The 18,633-nt window shown below is 41.5% G+C and overlaps 2 protein-coding genes across 2 annotated transcripts in view; both read left to right on the top strand.

Annotated features, from left to right (window-relative positions):
• Positions 1–944: 944 nt before the first annotated feature.
• On the top strand, positions 945–2,687 carry LOC138326387 (uncharacterized). Its single transcript, XM_069272497.1, has one exon. It carries the CDS (start codon positions 945–947, stop codon positions 2,685–2,687), a length of 1,743 nt encoding a protein of 580 aa, XP_069128598.1.
• Positions 2,688–7,648: 4,961 nt separating this feature from the next.
• Positions 7,649–18,633, top strand: part of LOC138325243 (tetratricopeptide repeat protein 39B-like) — a 40,219-nt gene continuing 29,234 nt past the window's right edge. The window contains exons 1-2 of the mRNA XM_069270758.1: positions 7,649–7,750; positions 15,803–15,834. Of these exons, the coding sequence (XP_069126859.1) occupies positions 7,700–7,750; positions 15,803–15,834 (83 nt within the window). The 5' untranslated portion in view covers positions 7,649–7,699. The remainder of the gene's footprint in view (positions 7,751–15,802; positions 15,835–18,633) is intronic.

Here is an 18,633-nt window from a genome sequence, read left to right as displayed (position 1 = left end):
AGAAAAAGAAATGTTCAGTAGACCATAGACTGCACAATAACAAAGCATCCAGTGACTGAATTAGCACATTTTGATATATGGTGTATTGTGAATTGTGCTGTAGCGTGTATCACATATGGTCGACGGGTTCATATGATAGATAAACAAAGAGTTGACAGGGCAAGTATATTGTATCATCTTATCAAAACTGTCGAATAATATTTTTTGTTTTAATTTTGGATGACATGAAAATAGTCTACTACTTGTGCACGCCATGACACAATCGCCCACATCAAAATCGGGCTATTTTCCATTGTTAATGCAAAGTGCATCCGGATGTTACAACGTCTGACTTGTTACGCATATATACAATAGCTGGTACGGGTAACATTCGCGAGCACACGCAATGCTCCAGTGAGTTCGGGTGTAAAGTATACATGGATGGCAAAACGATATCCAGGAAGTATAAATCTCCACAATGTTAAAGTTAAAAATAGCCACTTGTCTGTTGGGGTAACTTAATATTGTTGTTCGTCAAGCCATGTGTATGACAACTAAAGGTGTTTACCACCTGGCTGGGTAATATTACCACGACAGCAGCCATGTTTCAGATGGAGGTTTATTATAATATAATTTTAGTAATGATCGTGTTTTAAACTACAGATTTAATGAAGTCAAGGATCTTGCGTGGATATTTAATAACGGTTTTACCAAAGCTGAGTCCTTATTCCGAATATATGACTGATCGTATTGTGTAAAGTCAGCCGGGAAGTATCATAAATATAAACTTTCAAAGGGACATTGATGCAAAGAGGAAGTTGCGCATTTCAAAAAGGGTTAAACATATGGGACACACGGTGTACATGCTTTCTTTGGATTCATTAGAATTAATGGAAAGATATCGATAGGACAGAAGTGGAATCGAAAAATAATTTTCGATTTTTTTTTATCTTTCTTCAATCGCCATGGCAGAGAAAGCTTCTTACACCCATTTTGAACGTCTCGAGTTTCCAAAGAAAGAGCAGACGACATGCAGACACCACCGGGAGAGACAACTCGAATTTTACTGCAGAAAATGTGACGACCTTTGCTGTGATGAATGTTTATCGACATATCATGAGTCTCACTCAGTGCGCAATCTCAGTGATATAATACCTGAGAAGAAAAGAGGTATTCAAAGCCTCATTGAAAGAATAGAGAAAACGGACCTGGTGTTAATTCATGACTACATTTCCTCAACTGAGACGCAGCTATTGGACAATGCAACTTATTTTGATAAACTCGCCACTGAGTTGGAAAGCCAGACGAGAAAATTAAAAGAAGAGTTAGATCTGCTCTCAGCGCAGACACTCTCCGTGTATAGCCAAATGAAGGAAGACAACACAAGACGCTTGCAACTCTACAAACAGGATCTTGAAATCTATGAGGAACAACTAAAACAGCAACTTCGAGATAGTGAGAGTTTGCTTCACAGTGGAACGCCCCTGGAGATTTATTATAAGGGATGCAAATCTCACTACGATGAAGTCTTCCCGTTTAAGCCGACTCTTCGTACTGCCAGTTTCAAAGCCAATGGTAATTACATGTTCTATCTGCAACAGGCTCTCGGTAACGTGACCACGGAACAAAAGAATACTTCAAATGAGCCGAAACAGGCTTCGAGTGAAGCAAACACGTTTGAGGACAAAAGCGTTGCCGAAAAGGACACCGAATCAGAATCGCCATATGGCTACGCGTCTCGCGTAAGGAATGAATCGGAAGGGCTCACTTTTGAGGACAGAAGTGTTGACGAACAGGACACCGTATCAAATTCGGCATATGACTACGCGCTTCGTGTAAGGCGTGAATCTGAAGGGTCCGACTCAAATGTGGATCTACCACAACCAGTTGTGTCGTCACAGATCCACGTGCTGAAGGCTTTCCAGTCTCCCCGTATGATATCTTCGATTTGTCATACCTCCGACTGCAAGGTGTGGACCAGCTATTTCAACAGTAGGTCCGTAGCTCTGATGGACAAAGATGGCCATATGGCAGGAGTCATGAGACACAATGTCAACATTAAAGACATCAGTGTAGCGCCTTCAAACGACGCCCTTTGGACATGCCATACTCAAGACAGAAAAGTCATGGAGCTGGTGTCAGATAAACTGGAGAAGAGATTCGAGACCAAGAAAGAGCCAACGTGTTTGTGTGTTACTGCTAGTAACCATGTGATCGTGGGGATGGTAAAAAATGTCACCAAGTTCACAAAAAAAGGTAAAGTGGTGCTTACCGCATTGGTACCTGGTACCAAAAAGCCATTGGTATATACACCACTGAGGATTTGTGAGTGTCCTGTTACTCATAACATCGCAGTGATCGACGAAGACTTCAAAGAACATGGCGGGATAGGAAAACGAAACATCGTTGTCATGGACACTGAATTCCGGGGGCTGTATCGTTATAGGGGGGAGACACCGGGTCTTTATGTACATGGTGCAGAGCCAGAAACACATACATTTGTTTGCTACGGCATTGTGTATGACAGTCAAGGAAATCTAATCGTTAGCGATCACAACAACAAGAGAATTGTTCTCGTCAACAGTCGTGGCGAATTTGTCAAGATCCTGCACAAAGACCGTCACCTCGCGTGGGCTGTTGGTGTAAGTAAAGAAGGCGTTGTTTTCGGTGTGTTCAACCGTGACAGAGTTAGGTTAATCAAATACTAGAAAACTTCGATATGTCAATCTGTATTCGTTTATGTCGGTTGTGTCGAGTCGTTCAAAAGGAATGGACATTCATACCGATATCATGTTAGACTTATTGTGCGATTCAAGTGGAAATTTATCCTTTCAAACGTTGGCATGTTTACTTTAGTGCAGTATCCGTCAAGCAGTGTATAGACAAATGTTATATAAACATTTATATGCGTAAAGGTATGGACTATTTTGTTATGGTCGTTCCAGTTAAACAGAGGAAATGTTAATAACTTAATTAGTGACCTTGTAAATGTTATATGAGAATAAATCTAAGTGAACTCGGTAATAGTGTTTTAGCTTTTCTATCAGGCTACGAGATTGCGGTTATGTGACGTCTGTCGTCTAACCCCTCCATAACACTACAGCAGAAGATGTCTAAATTGGATTCTGGACAATGACATTCATTATAGCAAAGGTCAAATGTCGATAACCGGTAGACGTTATCAAATATGGTCAAACTGGACTTTCTTTAAGCATTGAACGTCTTTCAGTTTGCATTCATAGCCAATATGAATGCCAACTGGACGGAGGCAAATTCAATGAAGCGCGCTATATATTGTGAATGTTCGGCCATGTCGCATTGTCACAGTGGCAGCCCACCAATGTGACAACACGACATAGGCGAAATCAATCACTATAGGAAGTAATTCATCCAAATCTATATCTAAAAAGTAATTTGTCTTTTGACAATTTTCATGAAAATCAGCTGTAGACGCTGTTGGCACTTGACTTTTTACAACAGTGTTGTGCGCAGTAGTCTCTCCCTCTACAGATTTGTTTGGTTTTGTCTGTTTTCAGAAATAGAAGTTAACCCTACCCCCATTTGAAACTCTAGAATTATACATGTAAGATGTAGTAGAGAACCAAATTTTAGTGACGTTTTAAATATTAAAAAAAAAACAGACTGGTGGCCAGTCTGGGTCTGAGTAATTGTTCCTCAGGTCTGTGGCGCCAGGTCAAAGATTTTACTGAACCAATGAAAAAGTTCTAAAATAGATCAAAACCAAAGAACACAAAAATAGTCTCAAATGTTGTAACAACATTTTGTTATATTCATTGTTTTGAGAAGAATCCAATCAATATCATTTGCTGATTTCATTATTTTTGTTGAAACAGGTAAACACTTTTTGTCGTTTTCACTTGAAGTAGTTTAATAGTTTCCAAATCTCTATTCGCTCACAAAATACTAAGTTCAGAGACACATATTGACTATATATATAATAGTATTTTACACACAGCTCTTTTTAAACTCTAGGCGTTATTTCCGGAAGATCTTAGGCTATTTCTTTGAAGACAAATGGTACAAACGGACTGTATTTTCCTCTGGTTTGGTATCCTAGCTCCATCATAGTTTGCTGCAATATCATAGCTTTTAAGACTTTTCAATGGATATTGCGTTCGACCGAAACATGCAGTAAGTCGGGTACGTTAGACTCGTTTTCATTTGAAGTTTGATCTATCTCACTCACAAGTCTTAGAGCGGCAATACTGTCGCCCAGTATCTATCTCACTCACAAGTCTTAGAGCGGCAATACTGTCGCCCAGTATCTATCTCACTCACAAGTCTTAGAGCGGCAATACTGTCGCCCAGTATCTATCTCACTCACAAGTCTTAGAGCGGCAATACTGTCGCCCAGTATCTATCTCACTCACAAGTCTTAGAGCGGCAATACTGTCGCCCAGTATCTATCTCACTCACAAGTCTTAGAGCGGCAATACTGTCGCCCAGTATCTATCTCACTCACAAGTCTTAGAGCGGCAATACTGTCGCCCAGTATCTATCTCACTCACAAGTCTTAGAGCGGCAAATACTGTCGCCCACACACTTTAACCTTCGCACCATGCATGTAAAGACTATAGACTGCAATGGCGTGCTGAAAAAAACCCAGTTTAATTAAAGATGCTCCACCGCTGACAAATGGTATTTTTTCACTATAAAAAACAGGAGCAGACGATTTAGTATTTTTATTCAGTTACAAAAGTTACTTACTTTACACCATTACCACCATTGAAAAGTTTGAGCTTCTAATTTTACTTCAAGCTAAAAATATGAAAAATAATTAATTGCATCCCGAAAAAATTCCGTGACACTATATCTTATATGGAATGAAGTACTGATTGCGCATGCACCAAAGGCGAAATAAATTATTTTGAATTATTTTTTGTGTTAATTAGGCATATATATATACACGATTAAACACCAATTATTGTTCAAATGATTAACATCATTTATGCTCTGTCGGCGGTGGAGTACTTTAGGTTTGGTATATAATTAAATAAAAAGCTAAAACTGTAGGAATTAAGGCCTACCAGCGGTAATTCGTTATGATTGTGTCAGAGATACTCACAGCAGAAGGATTGGCTATTCCAATATTGGAAACTCCGATAGTTTTAGACTCGACTGAGGTACCCATGTCAGAAGACTGTTTTAAGATTAAATGGTAAATTGATGGCTTTCAGCCTTTTCCGCTAATGTGCATGTTTTCTCCATATAGAAGCGATTGATTTTATCTGTCTTCGTTAAACTTGCTCTATGTTCCTGAAGGTATATAACAGAATCGCTTTTTTTATTATTGAAATATCTGTTATTCTTATAGCATTAAATTGTCTTTTTTTATGAAATTTGTAGTCTATATATTTTAAGCATTGATGTCACTATTTTTTAATTTTATCGGGTTATGAACAAAAAATTGTTTGCAAACTGTGTGAATCCGCGTAGCGGATTCTCACAAAAGTTTGCAAACAATTTTTTTTTCATACCCCGATAAAATTAAAAAAGGCAGTGGCGTAGGAAGATGAAACGTAATGGGGGGGGGGGCAATGGTCCTCAATATTTCGTAACACCCCCCCCCCCCCCCCCCCCCCCCTCGCGCGCTCCGCACCCACAGGAGTTATACTTTTTCATGTATAATTACATATAATCCTTGTACACATCTAATAGACAGTGGCTGCGCTACCTGGAAATAATGAATACACAAATTAGCGTGCGAGTTTGGGGGGTCTGGGGTATCCCCTGGAAAAACATTACGATTTAGAATGACTGAGATGAGTTTTACCATGTATTTTGATGCTTTTTCGAGCGCCGAATGCGCGAGATTTTGGAATTTTGGGGGTCCGGGGTCTCCCCCGGGAATTTTTTTGACAATTTAGAACGGCTGAGATGAGTTTTACGTTGCATTTTGTTGAATTTGCGTGCGCCGTAGGCGCGAGATTTTGGTGGGTTTTTTTGTGGGGTACGGGGGTCTCCCCCTGAGAAAAAATATTACGATTTTGTATTTTGACGATTTTAAAGCATTCTTAACACGGCAATTTTTCGATTTAAAGTTACCTTTCGGTTTTTGTGGGGTACGGGGGTCTCCCCCTGAGAGAAAAAAAATACGAATTTGTATTTTGATGATTTTAAAGCATTCTTAACACGGCAATTTTTCGATTTAAAGTTACCTGCATTTAGAAATGATTATTGTAAATGTCGTCATATCATTATGCAACCCAGCTCGATCTGAACATACCGGATCCACACCATCGGCACATTGTTGTGTAACTCAAAATAATAATGATTTGATTGTCTTGCCAAGATATATAAAGAAATTCATCTTTTATTATTTTTTGAAATAGTATAATCCCTTAATGGACGTTTTGAGTCTAGTTCGAGTGTATTGAATTTTCATTATTAAAGGTTTGAACATTACGCGCTTGAACATTTTAGGAATAGCGCCGCGCAGTGGAAAATTTTCAAAAATGAAGTATAAAAATGTGCAGGAGGACCCTTTTTTTCTTTCAAATGTGCAATTTTAGAAAATTTCACTCAGCGAAAATGGGGGGGGGGGGGGGGGGGGGGGGGGGGGGGGCAAAAAGACATGTTTGCCCCCCCCCATTCTGCGGAACGGGGGGGGGGGGGGGGGGGGCAATTGCCCCCTGCCCCCCCCCCCCGCTTCCTACGCCCCTGAAAGGTTTTTGCAACATTTTGTGATCCCGAGGGTAGAAGGGTTTTGCAACATTTTGTGATCCCGAGGGAAGAATATCCCTATCCTTCATATCCACTTATGAAAGAGTATTTTACTTTCATACCTCGACGTTTATTGCAGTTTTTCAACTATAAATCTCGCCATTTTGAAATAAATTCGAAGAAATCCACGGCTGAAAGCCAATTTTTCATACAAAAAAAATATGTGATATTTTCAACAACAATTCCGTTGTTTGCATCTTTTATTGTAAAACCAGTTAATTTTGTGAAAAAAATGTTAAAATTTTTCCGAGGAAATAGAAATTTTGTTGATGCCGTGACGTCACGAGGCTTTATTGCATGAGTAGCCATGCAAATTCATCCTCAGGAGGCATGAGTGTATTGCCCTAGACCACTAGGACCAGCCAGTATTACACCCGTAGGTATGAAAGAAATATATAAAAATAACCATGCTTTCTGGTATTATCATTATCAGTGTAAAATGACAGTAGAACACGTGCGGCGATTCTGTTGTAAAGACAATCGATCAGGGGGAGGTAACTCGATATAAAAATTCGGAAATCAGTTTATGAAACATAAAATATGTTGCTAAAGACACTAAAGCATTGTTAAAACATTTGACTGATTTTGGCAATTATACATTTTCGCCGGGCAACATAAACTACAATTGCTCTATTATCATTGTACCATCATAACCTCAACATATAAAAATATATTCCTTATATGCTGCAGTAGTGTATATTTTTGGGGATATAAGTAATTATGTTCAGAAGTGGAACACACTTACCCTCTGAAATGAAATGAACATTTTTTTCGCATATTCTATCAAAATTTACAAGATACACAACAGTTTTGCGAGTCAACAGTAGACATCTAATATGCAGATGTGCATATGTCTACAGTACATATAGCCACAACAGGCCTAGTTTGATCCGGTCCATTCCGGGATGTGAGGCTACTCACGATCGGTTGAGAATCCGGATGCTAGTGCTAGCCCCTCACAACCGGGAAAAGCAATATGGCGTCGAATGTTGTTGGTTCGGGGACATCGGTTGAAGAAGACGACGAGGTAATATAAGCTTTATGAACTTTTGTTAATTGTTGGTTTAGTGTCAGTCTTTTCCCATTATATCATGCAGATGACTACAGATAATTTGTAGACCTACTTAAATGTAGACTTTCTTGGAAAACATGAAAGCGAGAGGAAGTGAGTGTGTTGTTGACATTTTGCCAGTTGACCAGGTGACAGCTTGTTGTTTGGAAGTCTATTGACTTTTGTGTTTATTTATACTGTATTGGCTCTTTTATATCTTGTTGACATGTTTTGCATGATAAACTCTGTTGCGACCTCTTTTACATTATTGGAATATCAAAATGATGATTATGAATGTTCAGATGCTCCTACAACTGTACTGTATTTCCTTTTCTCCAAGTCCCAGTCACACCAAAATAAATTCAGTCATGCCAAATAAAATTGACGTCTCGACCATCTATAACCCTCTTCATCCTCCCGAATGATTAGGGTAACTTCTTTCCCCTTTATACATTGATATTAATACAATCCCCTTCAGCTCATCCTCGATACTCAAGGGGTTATTATCACTGAAGTTATATCCACCCCTGGGGCTATCTCATAGTAAAACTGGAGGCAGTTCATCCAGACCAATCACAGGTCTGTACAGATTTCCTTTGAAGATTACCGAGAAAGTGACACCCAACTTCAAAGCGACACATGGTCAACCATAGTGTACCTTATACATTTCCTTTGATATCAAAGATTAAAATACCTGTTTCTTCCAGTGCCTTCAATTTTACTATGAAATAATCGAAGAATGAATATAATGTCACCACCCCACCAATCAAATTACACACATCCTCCTCACCCCACCACCCTACCAATCAAATTACTCATATCCTCCTCACCCCAACTCCTCACCAATCAAATTACACACATCCTCCTCACGACACAACCCACCAATCAAATTACACACTTCTTTCTCACTCCAACACCCGACCAATCAAATTACACACATCCTCCTCACCCCACCACCCAACCAATTAAATTACACACATCTTCCTTACTCCACCATCCCACCAAACAAAATTACACACATCCTCCTCACCCCACTAATCAAATTACACACATCCTCCTCACTCCACCACCCCACCAATCAAATTACACACATCTTCCTCACCCCACCATCCCACCAATCAAATTACACACATCTTCCTCACTCCACCACCCCACAATCAAATTACACACATCTTCCTCACTCCACCACCCCACCAATAAAATTACACACATCCTCCTCACTCCACCACCCCACCAATCAAATTACACACATCCTCCTCACTCCACCACCCCAACACCCCACCAATCAAATTACACACATCTTCCTCACTCCACCACCCCACCAATCAAATTACACACATCCTCCTCACTCCACCACCCCACCAATCAAATTACACACATCCTCCTCACTCCACCACCCGACCAATCAAATCACACACATCCTCCTCACTCCACCACTCCATCACCCCAACACCCCACCAATCAAATTACACACATCCTCCTCACCCCACTAATCAAATTACACACATCCTCCTCACTCCACCACCCCACCAATCAAAATTACACATATCCTCCTCACTCCACCACCCCACCAATCAAATTACACACATCCTCCTCACCCCACTAATCAAATTACACACATCCTCCTCACTCCACCACCCCAACAATCAAATTACACACATCCTCCTCACCCCACCACCCCACCAATCAAATTACACACATCCTCCTCACCCCACCACCCCACCAATCAAATTACACACATCCTCCTCACCCCACCAATCAAATTAAACACATCCTCCTCATCCCACAACCCCACCAATCAAATTACAAACATCCTCCTCCTCACTCCACCACCCGACCAATCAAATCACACACATCCTCCTCACTCCACCACTCCATCACCCCAACACCCCACCAATCAAATTACACACATCCTCCTCACCCCACCAATCAAATTACACACATCCTCCTCACCTCACCACCCCACCAATCAAATTACATACATCCTCCTCATCCCACCACCCCACCAATCAAATTATACACATCCTCCTCACCCCACAACCCCACCAATCAAATTACACACATCCTCCTCACCCCACCACCCCATTAATCAAATTACATACATTCTCCTCACCCCATCAATCAAATTACACACATTATCTTTACCCCACCACCCCACCAATTAAATTACACACATCCTCCTCACCCCACCACCTCACCAATCAAATTACACACATCCACCTCACCCTACCACCCCACCAATTAAATTACACACATCCTCCTCACTCTACAACCCATCAATCAAATTACACACATCCTCCTCACCCCACAACCCCACCAATCAAATTACACACATCCTCCTCACCCCACCACCCCACCAATCAAATTACACACATCCTCCTCACCCCACCACCCCACCAATCAAATTACACACATCCTCCTCACCCCACCACCCCACCAATCAAATTACACACATCCTCCTCACCCCACCACCCCACCAATCAAATTACACACATCCACCTCATCCCACCACCCCACCAATCAAATTACACACATCCTCCTCACCCCACCACCCCATTAATCAAATTACACACATCCTCCTCACCCCACCACCCCATCAATCAAATTACACACATCCTCCTCATCCCACAACCTACCAATCAAATTACACACATCATCTTCCTCACCACACCACCCCACCAATCAAATTACACACATCCTCCTCACCCCACCACCCCACCAATCAAATTGCAAACATCCTCCTCACCCCCACCAATCAAATTACAACACATCCTCCTCACCCCACCACCCCACCAATCAAATTACACACATCCTCCTCACCCCACCACCCCACCAATCAAATTACACACATCCTCCTCACCCCACCAATCAAAATACACACATCCTCCTCACTCCACAACCCACCAATCAAATTACACACATCTTCTTCACCCAACCACCCCACCAATCAAATTACACACACATCTTCCTCACCCCACCACCCACCATCAAATTACACACATCTTCACAATCAAATTACACACATCCTCCACACCCCACCATCCCACCAATCAAATTACACACATCCACCTCACCCCACCAACCCCACCAATTAAATTACAACACATCCTCCTCACTCTACAACCCACCAATCAAATTACACACATCCTCCCATCCGACAACCTACCAATTAAATTACACACATCCTCCTCACCCCACCACCCCATTAATCAAATTACACACATCCTCCTCACCCCACTATCCCACCAATCAAATTACACACATCCTCCTCACCTCACCATCCCACCAATCAAATTACACACATCCTCCTCACCTCACCACTCCACCAATCAAATTACACACATCCTCCTCATCCCCAACCCCACCAATTAAATTACACACTTCCTCCTCATCCCACAACCTACCAATCAAATTACACACATCTTCCTCACCACACCACCCCACCAATCAAATTACAAACATCCTCCTCACCCCCACCAATCAAATTACACACATCCTCCTCACCCCACCCCCCACCAATCAAATTACACACATCCTCCTCAACCCAACCACCCCACCAATCAAATTACACACATCCTCCTCACCCCACCACCCCACCAATCAAATTACACACATCCTCCTCACTCCACAACCCACCCCAAATCAAATTACACACATCCTCCTCACCCCACCACCCACCAATCAAATTACACACATCTTCCTCACCCACACCACCCCACCAATCAAATTACACACATCACATCCAAATTACACACATCACCCATCCACCCCAACCACAAATTACACACATCCTCCACACCCCACCACCCCACCAATCAAATAACACACATCCTTCACCCCACAATCACACACAATCATATTACACACCCTCCACCAACCCCACCAATCAAATTACACACATCCTCCTCACCCCACCAACCCACCAATCAAATTACACACATCCCTCATCTCACCCACCAACCCCACCAATCAAATTACACACATCTCCTCACCCAAATCCCACATACTCATCCACCAATCAAATTACACACATCCTCCTCACCTCCACCACCCCCAATCAATTAAATTACACACACATCCTCCTCACTCCACAACCCACCAATCAAATTACACACATCCTCCTCACCCCACCAACCCTCCAAATCAAATTACACACATCCCTCCTCCACAACCCACCAATCAAATTACACACAACATTCTCCTCACCCCACCAATAAAAAATTAACACACATCACTCCTCACCCCACCACCCACCAATCAAATTACACACATCACTCAATTCACCCCACCCCCAACACCCAATCAAATTACACACATCCTCCTCACCCCCACCAACCCACACCAATCAACATTACACACATCCTCCACAACCCACCACCACCCCACCAATCAAATTACACACATCCTCCTCACTCCACCACCAATCAAATCCATCACTCCCACATCAAATAATTACACACATCCTCCTCACTCCAAACCCCACCAATCAAATTACACACATCTCCTCACTCCACCAACCCCACCAATCAAATTACACACATCCTCAATCCTCACCCCACCACCCCACCAATCAAATTACACACATCCTCCTCAATTCCCCAACCCACAATCAAAATAACACACATCCTCCTCACTCACAACCCCGCCAATCAAATTACCCACATCCTCCTCAATCAAATTTGTAAAATACACATCCTCCTCACCCTCCACCCCACCAATCAATTACACACAAATCCTCCTCCTCACCCCACCACCCCACCAATCAAATTACACACATCCTCCTCACCCCACCACCCCACCAATCAAATTACACACATCCTCCTCACTCCACAACCCACCAATCAAATTACACACATCTTCCTCACCCCACCACCCCACCAATCAAATTACACACATCCTCCTCACACCACCACCCCACCATCAAATACACACATCCTCCTCACTCCACCACCCCACCAATCAAATTACTCACATCATCCTCACCCCACCACCCCACCAATCAAATTACACACATCTTCCTCACTCCACCACCCCACCAATCAAATTACACACATCCTCCTCACCCCACAACCCCACCAATCAAATTACACACATCCTCCTCACTCCACCAACCCACCAATCAAATTACACACATCCTCCTCACTCCACAACCCACCAATCAAATTACACACATCCTCACCCAACCACCCCACCAATCAAATTACACACATCCTCCTCACCACACCCAATCAAATTACACACATCCTCCTCACCCACAACCCCCACCAATCAAATTACACACATCCTCCTCACCCCCACCCCACCAATCAAATTACACACATCCTCCTCACCCCACCAATCCAATTAAAATTACACACACATCCTCCTCACCCACCACCCCACCAATCAAATTACACACATCCTCCTCACCCACACCAATCAATACACACCCACCCACCACCATCAAATTTACACACATCCTCCTCACCCCACCACCCCACCAATCAAATTACACACATCCTCCTCACCCCACCAAATCAAATACCAAAACACACATCCTCCTCACCCACCACCCCACCAATAAATTTACACACATCCTCCTCACCCATCACCCCACCAATCAAATTACACACATTCTCTTCACCCCACAATCAAATTACAACATCCTCCTCACCCCACCAATCAAATTACAAACATCCTCCTCACCCCACCACCCCACCAATTGAATTACACACGTCCTCCTCACCCCAACACCCAACCAATCAAATTTCACACATCCTTCCTCACCCCACCAATCAAATCACACACATTCTCTTCACCCCACCAATCAAATTACACACATCTTCCTCACTCCACCACCCCACCAATCAAATTACACACATCCTCCTCACCCCACCATCAAATTACAAACATCCTCCTCACCCACCACCCCACCAATCAAATTACACACATTCACTCCTCACCCCAACACCCAACCAATCAAATTACACACATCCTCCTCACTCACCCCACCACCCCCTTCACACCAATCAAATTACACACGTCCTCCTCACCCCCAACACCCAACCAATCAAATTACACACGTTACCCCACACCCATCCACACATCCTCACCCCACCACCCCACCAATCAAATTACACACATCTCTTCACCCCACCCACCCCATCAATCAAATTACACACAATCCTCCTCACCCACCAATCAAATTACACACATCCTCCTCACTCCAACTCCCCCCCCCCCTAATCAAATTACTATAATCTTCCTCTTGTTCATTTCCTTCAACTATAGAAGACAACCATAGTGCATTCTGACTTTATTTTTAGTTATTATTATTAATGAAATACATTCATACTCACAGTCACACACACACACACAAAGCACATTGCATAGAGGAGAGGCCGTCCTTTTATGACCTGTTAAATACTATAGTACCGGTATGTTTAATCCAACCGACCAGTGACAATGCACTAACCTTCCTTCTTTTGTTTGATTTTAATGATAATTAAGTAACATTTTCCATTTGCAGTGCAATGTTCTTAGTTTCTCTAGAAACATGCTACATTGAATATGTCTGTATCCCATTGCGTTCATACCACCTTTAACGCAATCAAAACACTGTTCAATCTCTATATAATTGCAATGTTAATCAAATGAAATATGTATGTTAGACAATGCAACCAGTATATTTCTTCAAAATTAATAGTATCCGTATCGTTAAAATACCGGTATCGTTTCATTGATATCAGTATGGTATTGTACCGTTCTTAACAGTATTCAACTCTGCATGAGGCTGTATAATGCATGCAGACTCGGGCGACATGAGTATATTGCACTAGACCAGCCAGTATTACACCTGAGGGAAAAACCCATTAGTCACAATGTATACATTTCCTCCTCTCAGATTCTATTTTTTGTCTCTTCTTAAAGGGACAATTCAGTCTAAGAGAACATTTAAATTTGTACATATATCGGAAAAACCAGTTCTTATGGAAATTAAATCATCATTCGGTTTTACTGTGATATGCCTGAAAAGCCCATGGCTGTGACATGTGTGTAGATGTTCAAACTCGCTTGCTGTCCGCCATTACACATTGTGGTCGAACTTCTTGTATGCTGAACCCTGTCCCTTGCTCGTAGAGTAATGCAACTTTTGTCTGGAACTGCTCAAATCGCTCAAACAGTAGTGTGTTTACCTTATTAGGTGACTTGTCTTGCCTAAAAATCATTTTATCACCTTCTCAGTGGTTATGTAGTTTATTTGTTTAACGTGCGTGACTTTGGCTCGGGTATGGGTACAGCGTCCATATTGTACCTGCTTAATTGTATTGATCAACGATTTGATATTTCAACGATATTAATTAAAATACTTAACAATGACGTGGAATTTGTCAATATTTTATGTTATATGTTTCATAAGAAATGTAAAACAATACATTTATGCTATATTTTGCTTCTTGGTTGTGTAAAAGAATTAGCCAGAGCGAATTGTCCCTTTAAGTTCTAATTGTACCTCTGTCTCCCCTACTCCAAACCCTCTCTACCAACATGTAAATATTCAAGTGTTAATGTAATTAGTTGTCAGTATCATCAAAGGATTCAGTCTTATACAGCTGCTACATATTTCACTTAAACATCTTTCAATCATAAGTGTTTTTGTCTCTTAGACCCCCCCAAAAAAATGTCGGTTTAGGGTTACATTGGCAAAAAAATTAGGGTCGGTAAGTCGGGAGTTTTTTTTTTTTTTTTTTTATAGTGTCTTTCACTCTAAAATAATGGTCGGAACTGGAATCTGAGATCATATCATGACTTTAATTTTTTTTTTTGTAGTGGGAAAAAAAATTAGGGTCGGTCAAGTAACCCTAAAGAGACATATTTTTTTTTTGGCCTTATATGGAAATACCTGTTATAGTATTCTTTCTAAAAGACAAAAAAAAGAATGAAATACTGGTAACGGTAACTACTATAAATACTCAAGTTATTCTAAATCCAGTGTATGAGTTCCCATCTGTAGTTAGTTTATAATTGATATACTTTCTCTTTGTCTAGGAATTTGAAGATGCTCTTGAGGTGGTGCAAAGGTAAGTACACTTGTGTCAGTTTTGCTTCTAAAAGCATGCTGTGTTTCTGAGTGAAGTATTCAAAAGACAAGATCGTCTCCTGGAAAGTGTTAGGAAAGATAAAAAAGTGAAATGAGAAACAAATTGCTTAAAACACTTTAGTGATAGGAGCTTTTTGTACGACACAGTAAAACACGGTTATAACAAACCTCTGGGGACCAATGAAATCACTTCATTATAAGCATAGTTCTGTATACACATATTACAGATAATAGGAACCTTGATGGGGAATGAAAATTGCTACGTTATAACCATAAATTCATTATTACAATATATAAGTGTGTTGTAGATTTAGTTTTCAGTTAGTTTATAAAAAAATAGCATAATACTCTGGTCTTCAATTAAAGCCACACTATACATAACTATCAACAAAAATTTGAGTTAAATTTGACTTCAGTATTATTAGTATTTGTAGATGTAGTTAAAATTAAGATATATTAAAGAATATTTATAATGTTTTTTAATAACTTTGGTACAGCAGTTGTTGAAAGTCGATACATATATATAACATGTCTTCCTTTTAAACTGGTTGCCATAGAAGTTACAAGTACTGCCGAACGGAAGTCGGAAAGTTCATGACCCGTTTTCGGAAGAGTTCGGACAGATGTTATGTAGTTACGGTAGTCACATGACCTTCATTGGCAACAGCGTTACAATGTCGACTACCGTATATTCTGGAGTATCTGCCGCGACTTTTTTCCCTGAAAATCAGGAGTGCGGCTTATACACCAGCGCGGCTTAATTGTGGACGAAAACCAAAATCTGACAATGTTTTTGCATTATTACGTTGTGATTTACATGTGAAAATCATAAGTTTTAATTGCCAGTTTTGTATAATTATACATCGAAAGTGTTTAGACGATATCGATATAATATGTGATGAAAATATCATAAAGATGAAAATAACAAGAGGCCCAGAGGGCCTGTATCGCTCACCTGGTTTTTTGTTAGTAATTATCACAAGACTCTGACAATTAGAAAAATAAGCAAAATTGACTCCCAAAGTTTAATTTTAAATCACAACCATGCAATGATGCTATTGATACCATACAAATATGCTATTCAATACATAGGTTCAGAGACAAAGTAATTTATATGAAAATAGTAGCCTAATTGACCTTTTTGACCTCGCATCTATTGCCGTTTAAGGCCCCGGGGGTCAGCCCTATCATTTGTACAATTTCAAATCCCAACCCTATTAGGATGCTACCATTGCATTATAAGTGCTCTTCCATTCTTAGTTGCAGACAAGAAGTCGTTTATATGGAAATAGCCAAATTGACCCCTTTTGACCCCACCCATCAGGCCCCCGGGGGGTCAGCCCCATCATTTGCAAAATTTTTGAATCCAAACCCTATAAGGATGTAACCATTGCATTATGAGCGCAATCCCATGTTAAGTTGCAGAGAAAAAGTCATTTATATGGAAATTGACCACTTTTGACCCCGCCCCTCAGGCCCCCAGGGGTCAGCCCTATCATTTGCTCAATTTGGAATCCCCAGCCTACAAGAATGCTACCATTGCATTATGGGTGCTATACCATGCTTAGTTGCAGAGAAGAAGTCATTTATATGGAAATAGCCAAAATGACCCCTTTTGACCCCGCCCCTCAGGCCCCCGGGGGGTCAGCCCTATCATTTGCACAATTTTGAATCCCCACACTATAAGGATGCTACTATTGCATTATGGGTGCTATACCATGCTTAGTTTCAGAGAAGTCGTTTATATGGAAATAGCCAAATTGACCCCTTTTGACCCCGCCCCTCAGGGCCCCCGGGGGGTCAGCCCCATCATTTCCACAATTTGGAATCCCCAGCCTACAAGAATGCTACCATTGCATTATGGGTGCTGCTATACCATGCTTAGTTGCAGAGAAGAAGTCATTTATATGGAAATAGCCAAAATGACCCCTTTTGACCCCGCCCCTCAGGCCCCCGGGGGGTCAGCCCTATCATTTGCAAAATTTTGAATCCCCACACTATAAGGATGCTACCATTGCATTATGGGTGCTATACCATGCTTAGTTTCAGAGAAGAAGTCGTTTATATGGAAATAGCCAAATTGACCCCTTTTGACCCCGCCCCTCAGGGCCCCCGGGGGGTCAGCCCCATCATTTCCACAATTTTGGAATCCCCACCCTATAAGGATGCTACCATTGCATTATGGGTGCTATACCATGCTTAGTTTTAGAGGAGAAGTCATTTATATGAAAATAGCCAAATTAACCCCTTTTGACCCCGCCCCTCAGGCCCCGGGGGGTCAGCCCTATCATTTGCACAATTTTGAATCCCCATCTTTTAAGGATGCTACCATTGCATTATGGGTGCTATACCATGCTTAGTTTCAGAGAAGAAGTCGTTTATATGGAAATAGCCCAATTGGCCCCTTTTGACCCCGCCCCTCAGGCCCCTGGGGGGTCAGCCCCATTATTTGTACAATTTGGAATCCCCACCCTATTAGGATGCTACCATTGCATAATGGGTGCTATACCACGCTTAGTTTTAGAGGAGAAGTCATTTATATGAAAATAGCCAAATTAACCCCTTTTGACCCCGCCCCTCAGGCCCCGGGGGGTCAGCCCTATCATTTGCACAATTTTGAATCCCCACCCTTTAAGGATGCTACCATTGCATTATGGGTGCTATACCATGCTTAGTTTCAGAGAAGAAGTCGTTTATATGGAAATAGCCCAATTGGCCCCTTTTGACCCCGCCCCTCAGGCCCCCGGGGGGTCAGCCCCATTATTTGTACAATTTGGAA

This window comes from Argopecten irradians, chromosome 6 (genome assembly GCF_041381155.1).
Source record: "Argopecten irradians isolate NY chromosome 6, Ai_NY, whole genome shotgun sequence".
Classification (NCBI taxonomy): Eukaryota; Metazoa; Mollusca; class Bivalvia; order Pectinida; family Pectinidae; genus Argopecten; species Argopecten irradians.
Note: the sequence above shows the minus strand (reverse complement) of the source record. Positions and strands in the feature narration are given on the sequence as shown.

Excerpts from the sequence above, each read along its gene's own strand:
- LOC138326387 (XM_069272497.1), top strand. The coding sequence starts at position 945 with ATGGCAGAGAAAGCTTCTTACACCCATTTTGAACGTCTCGAGTTTCCA.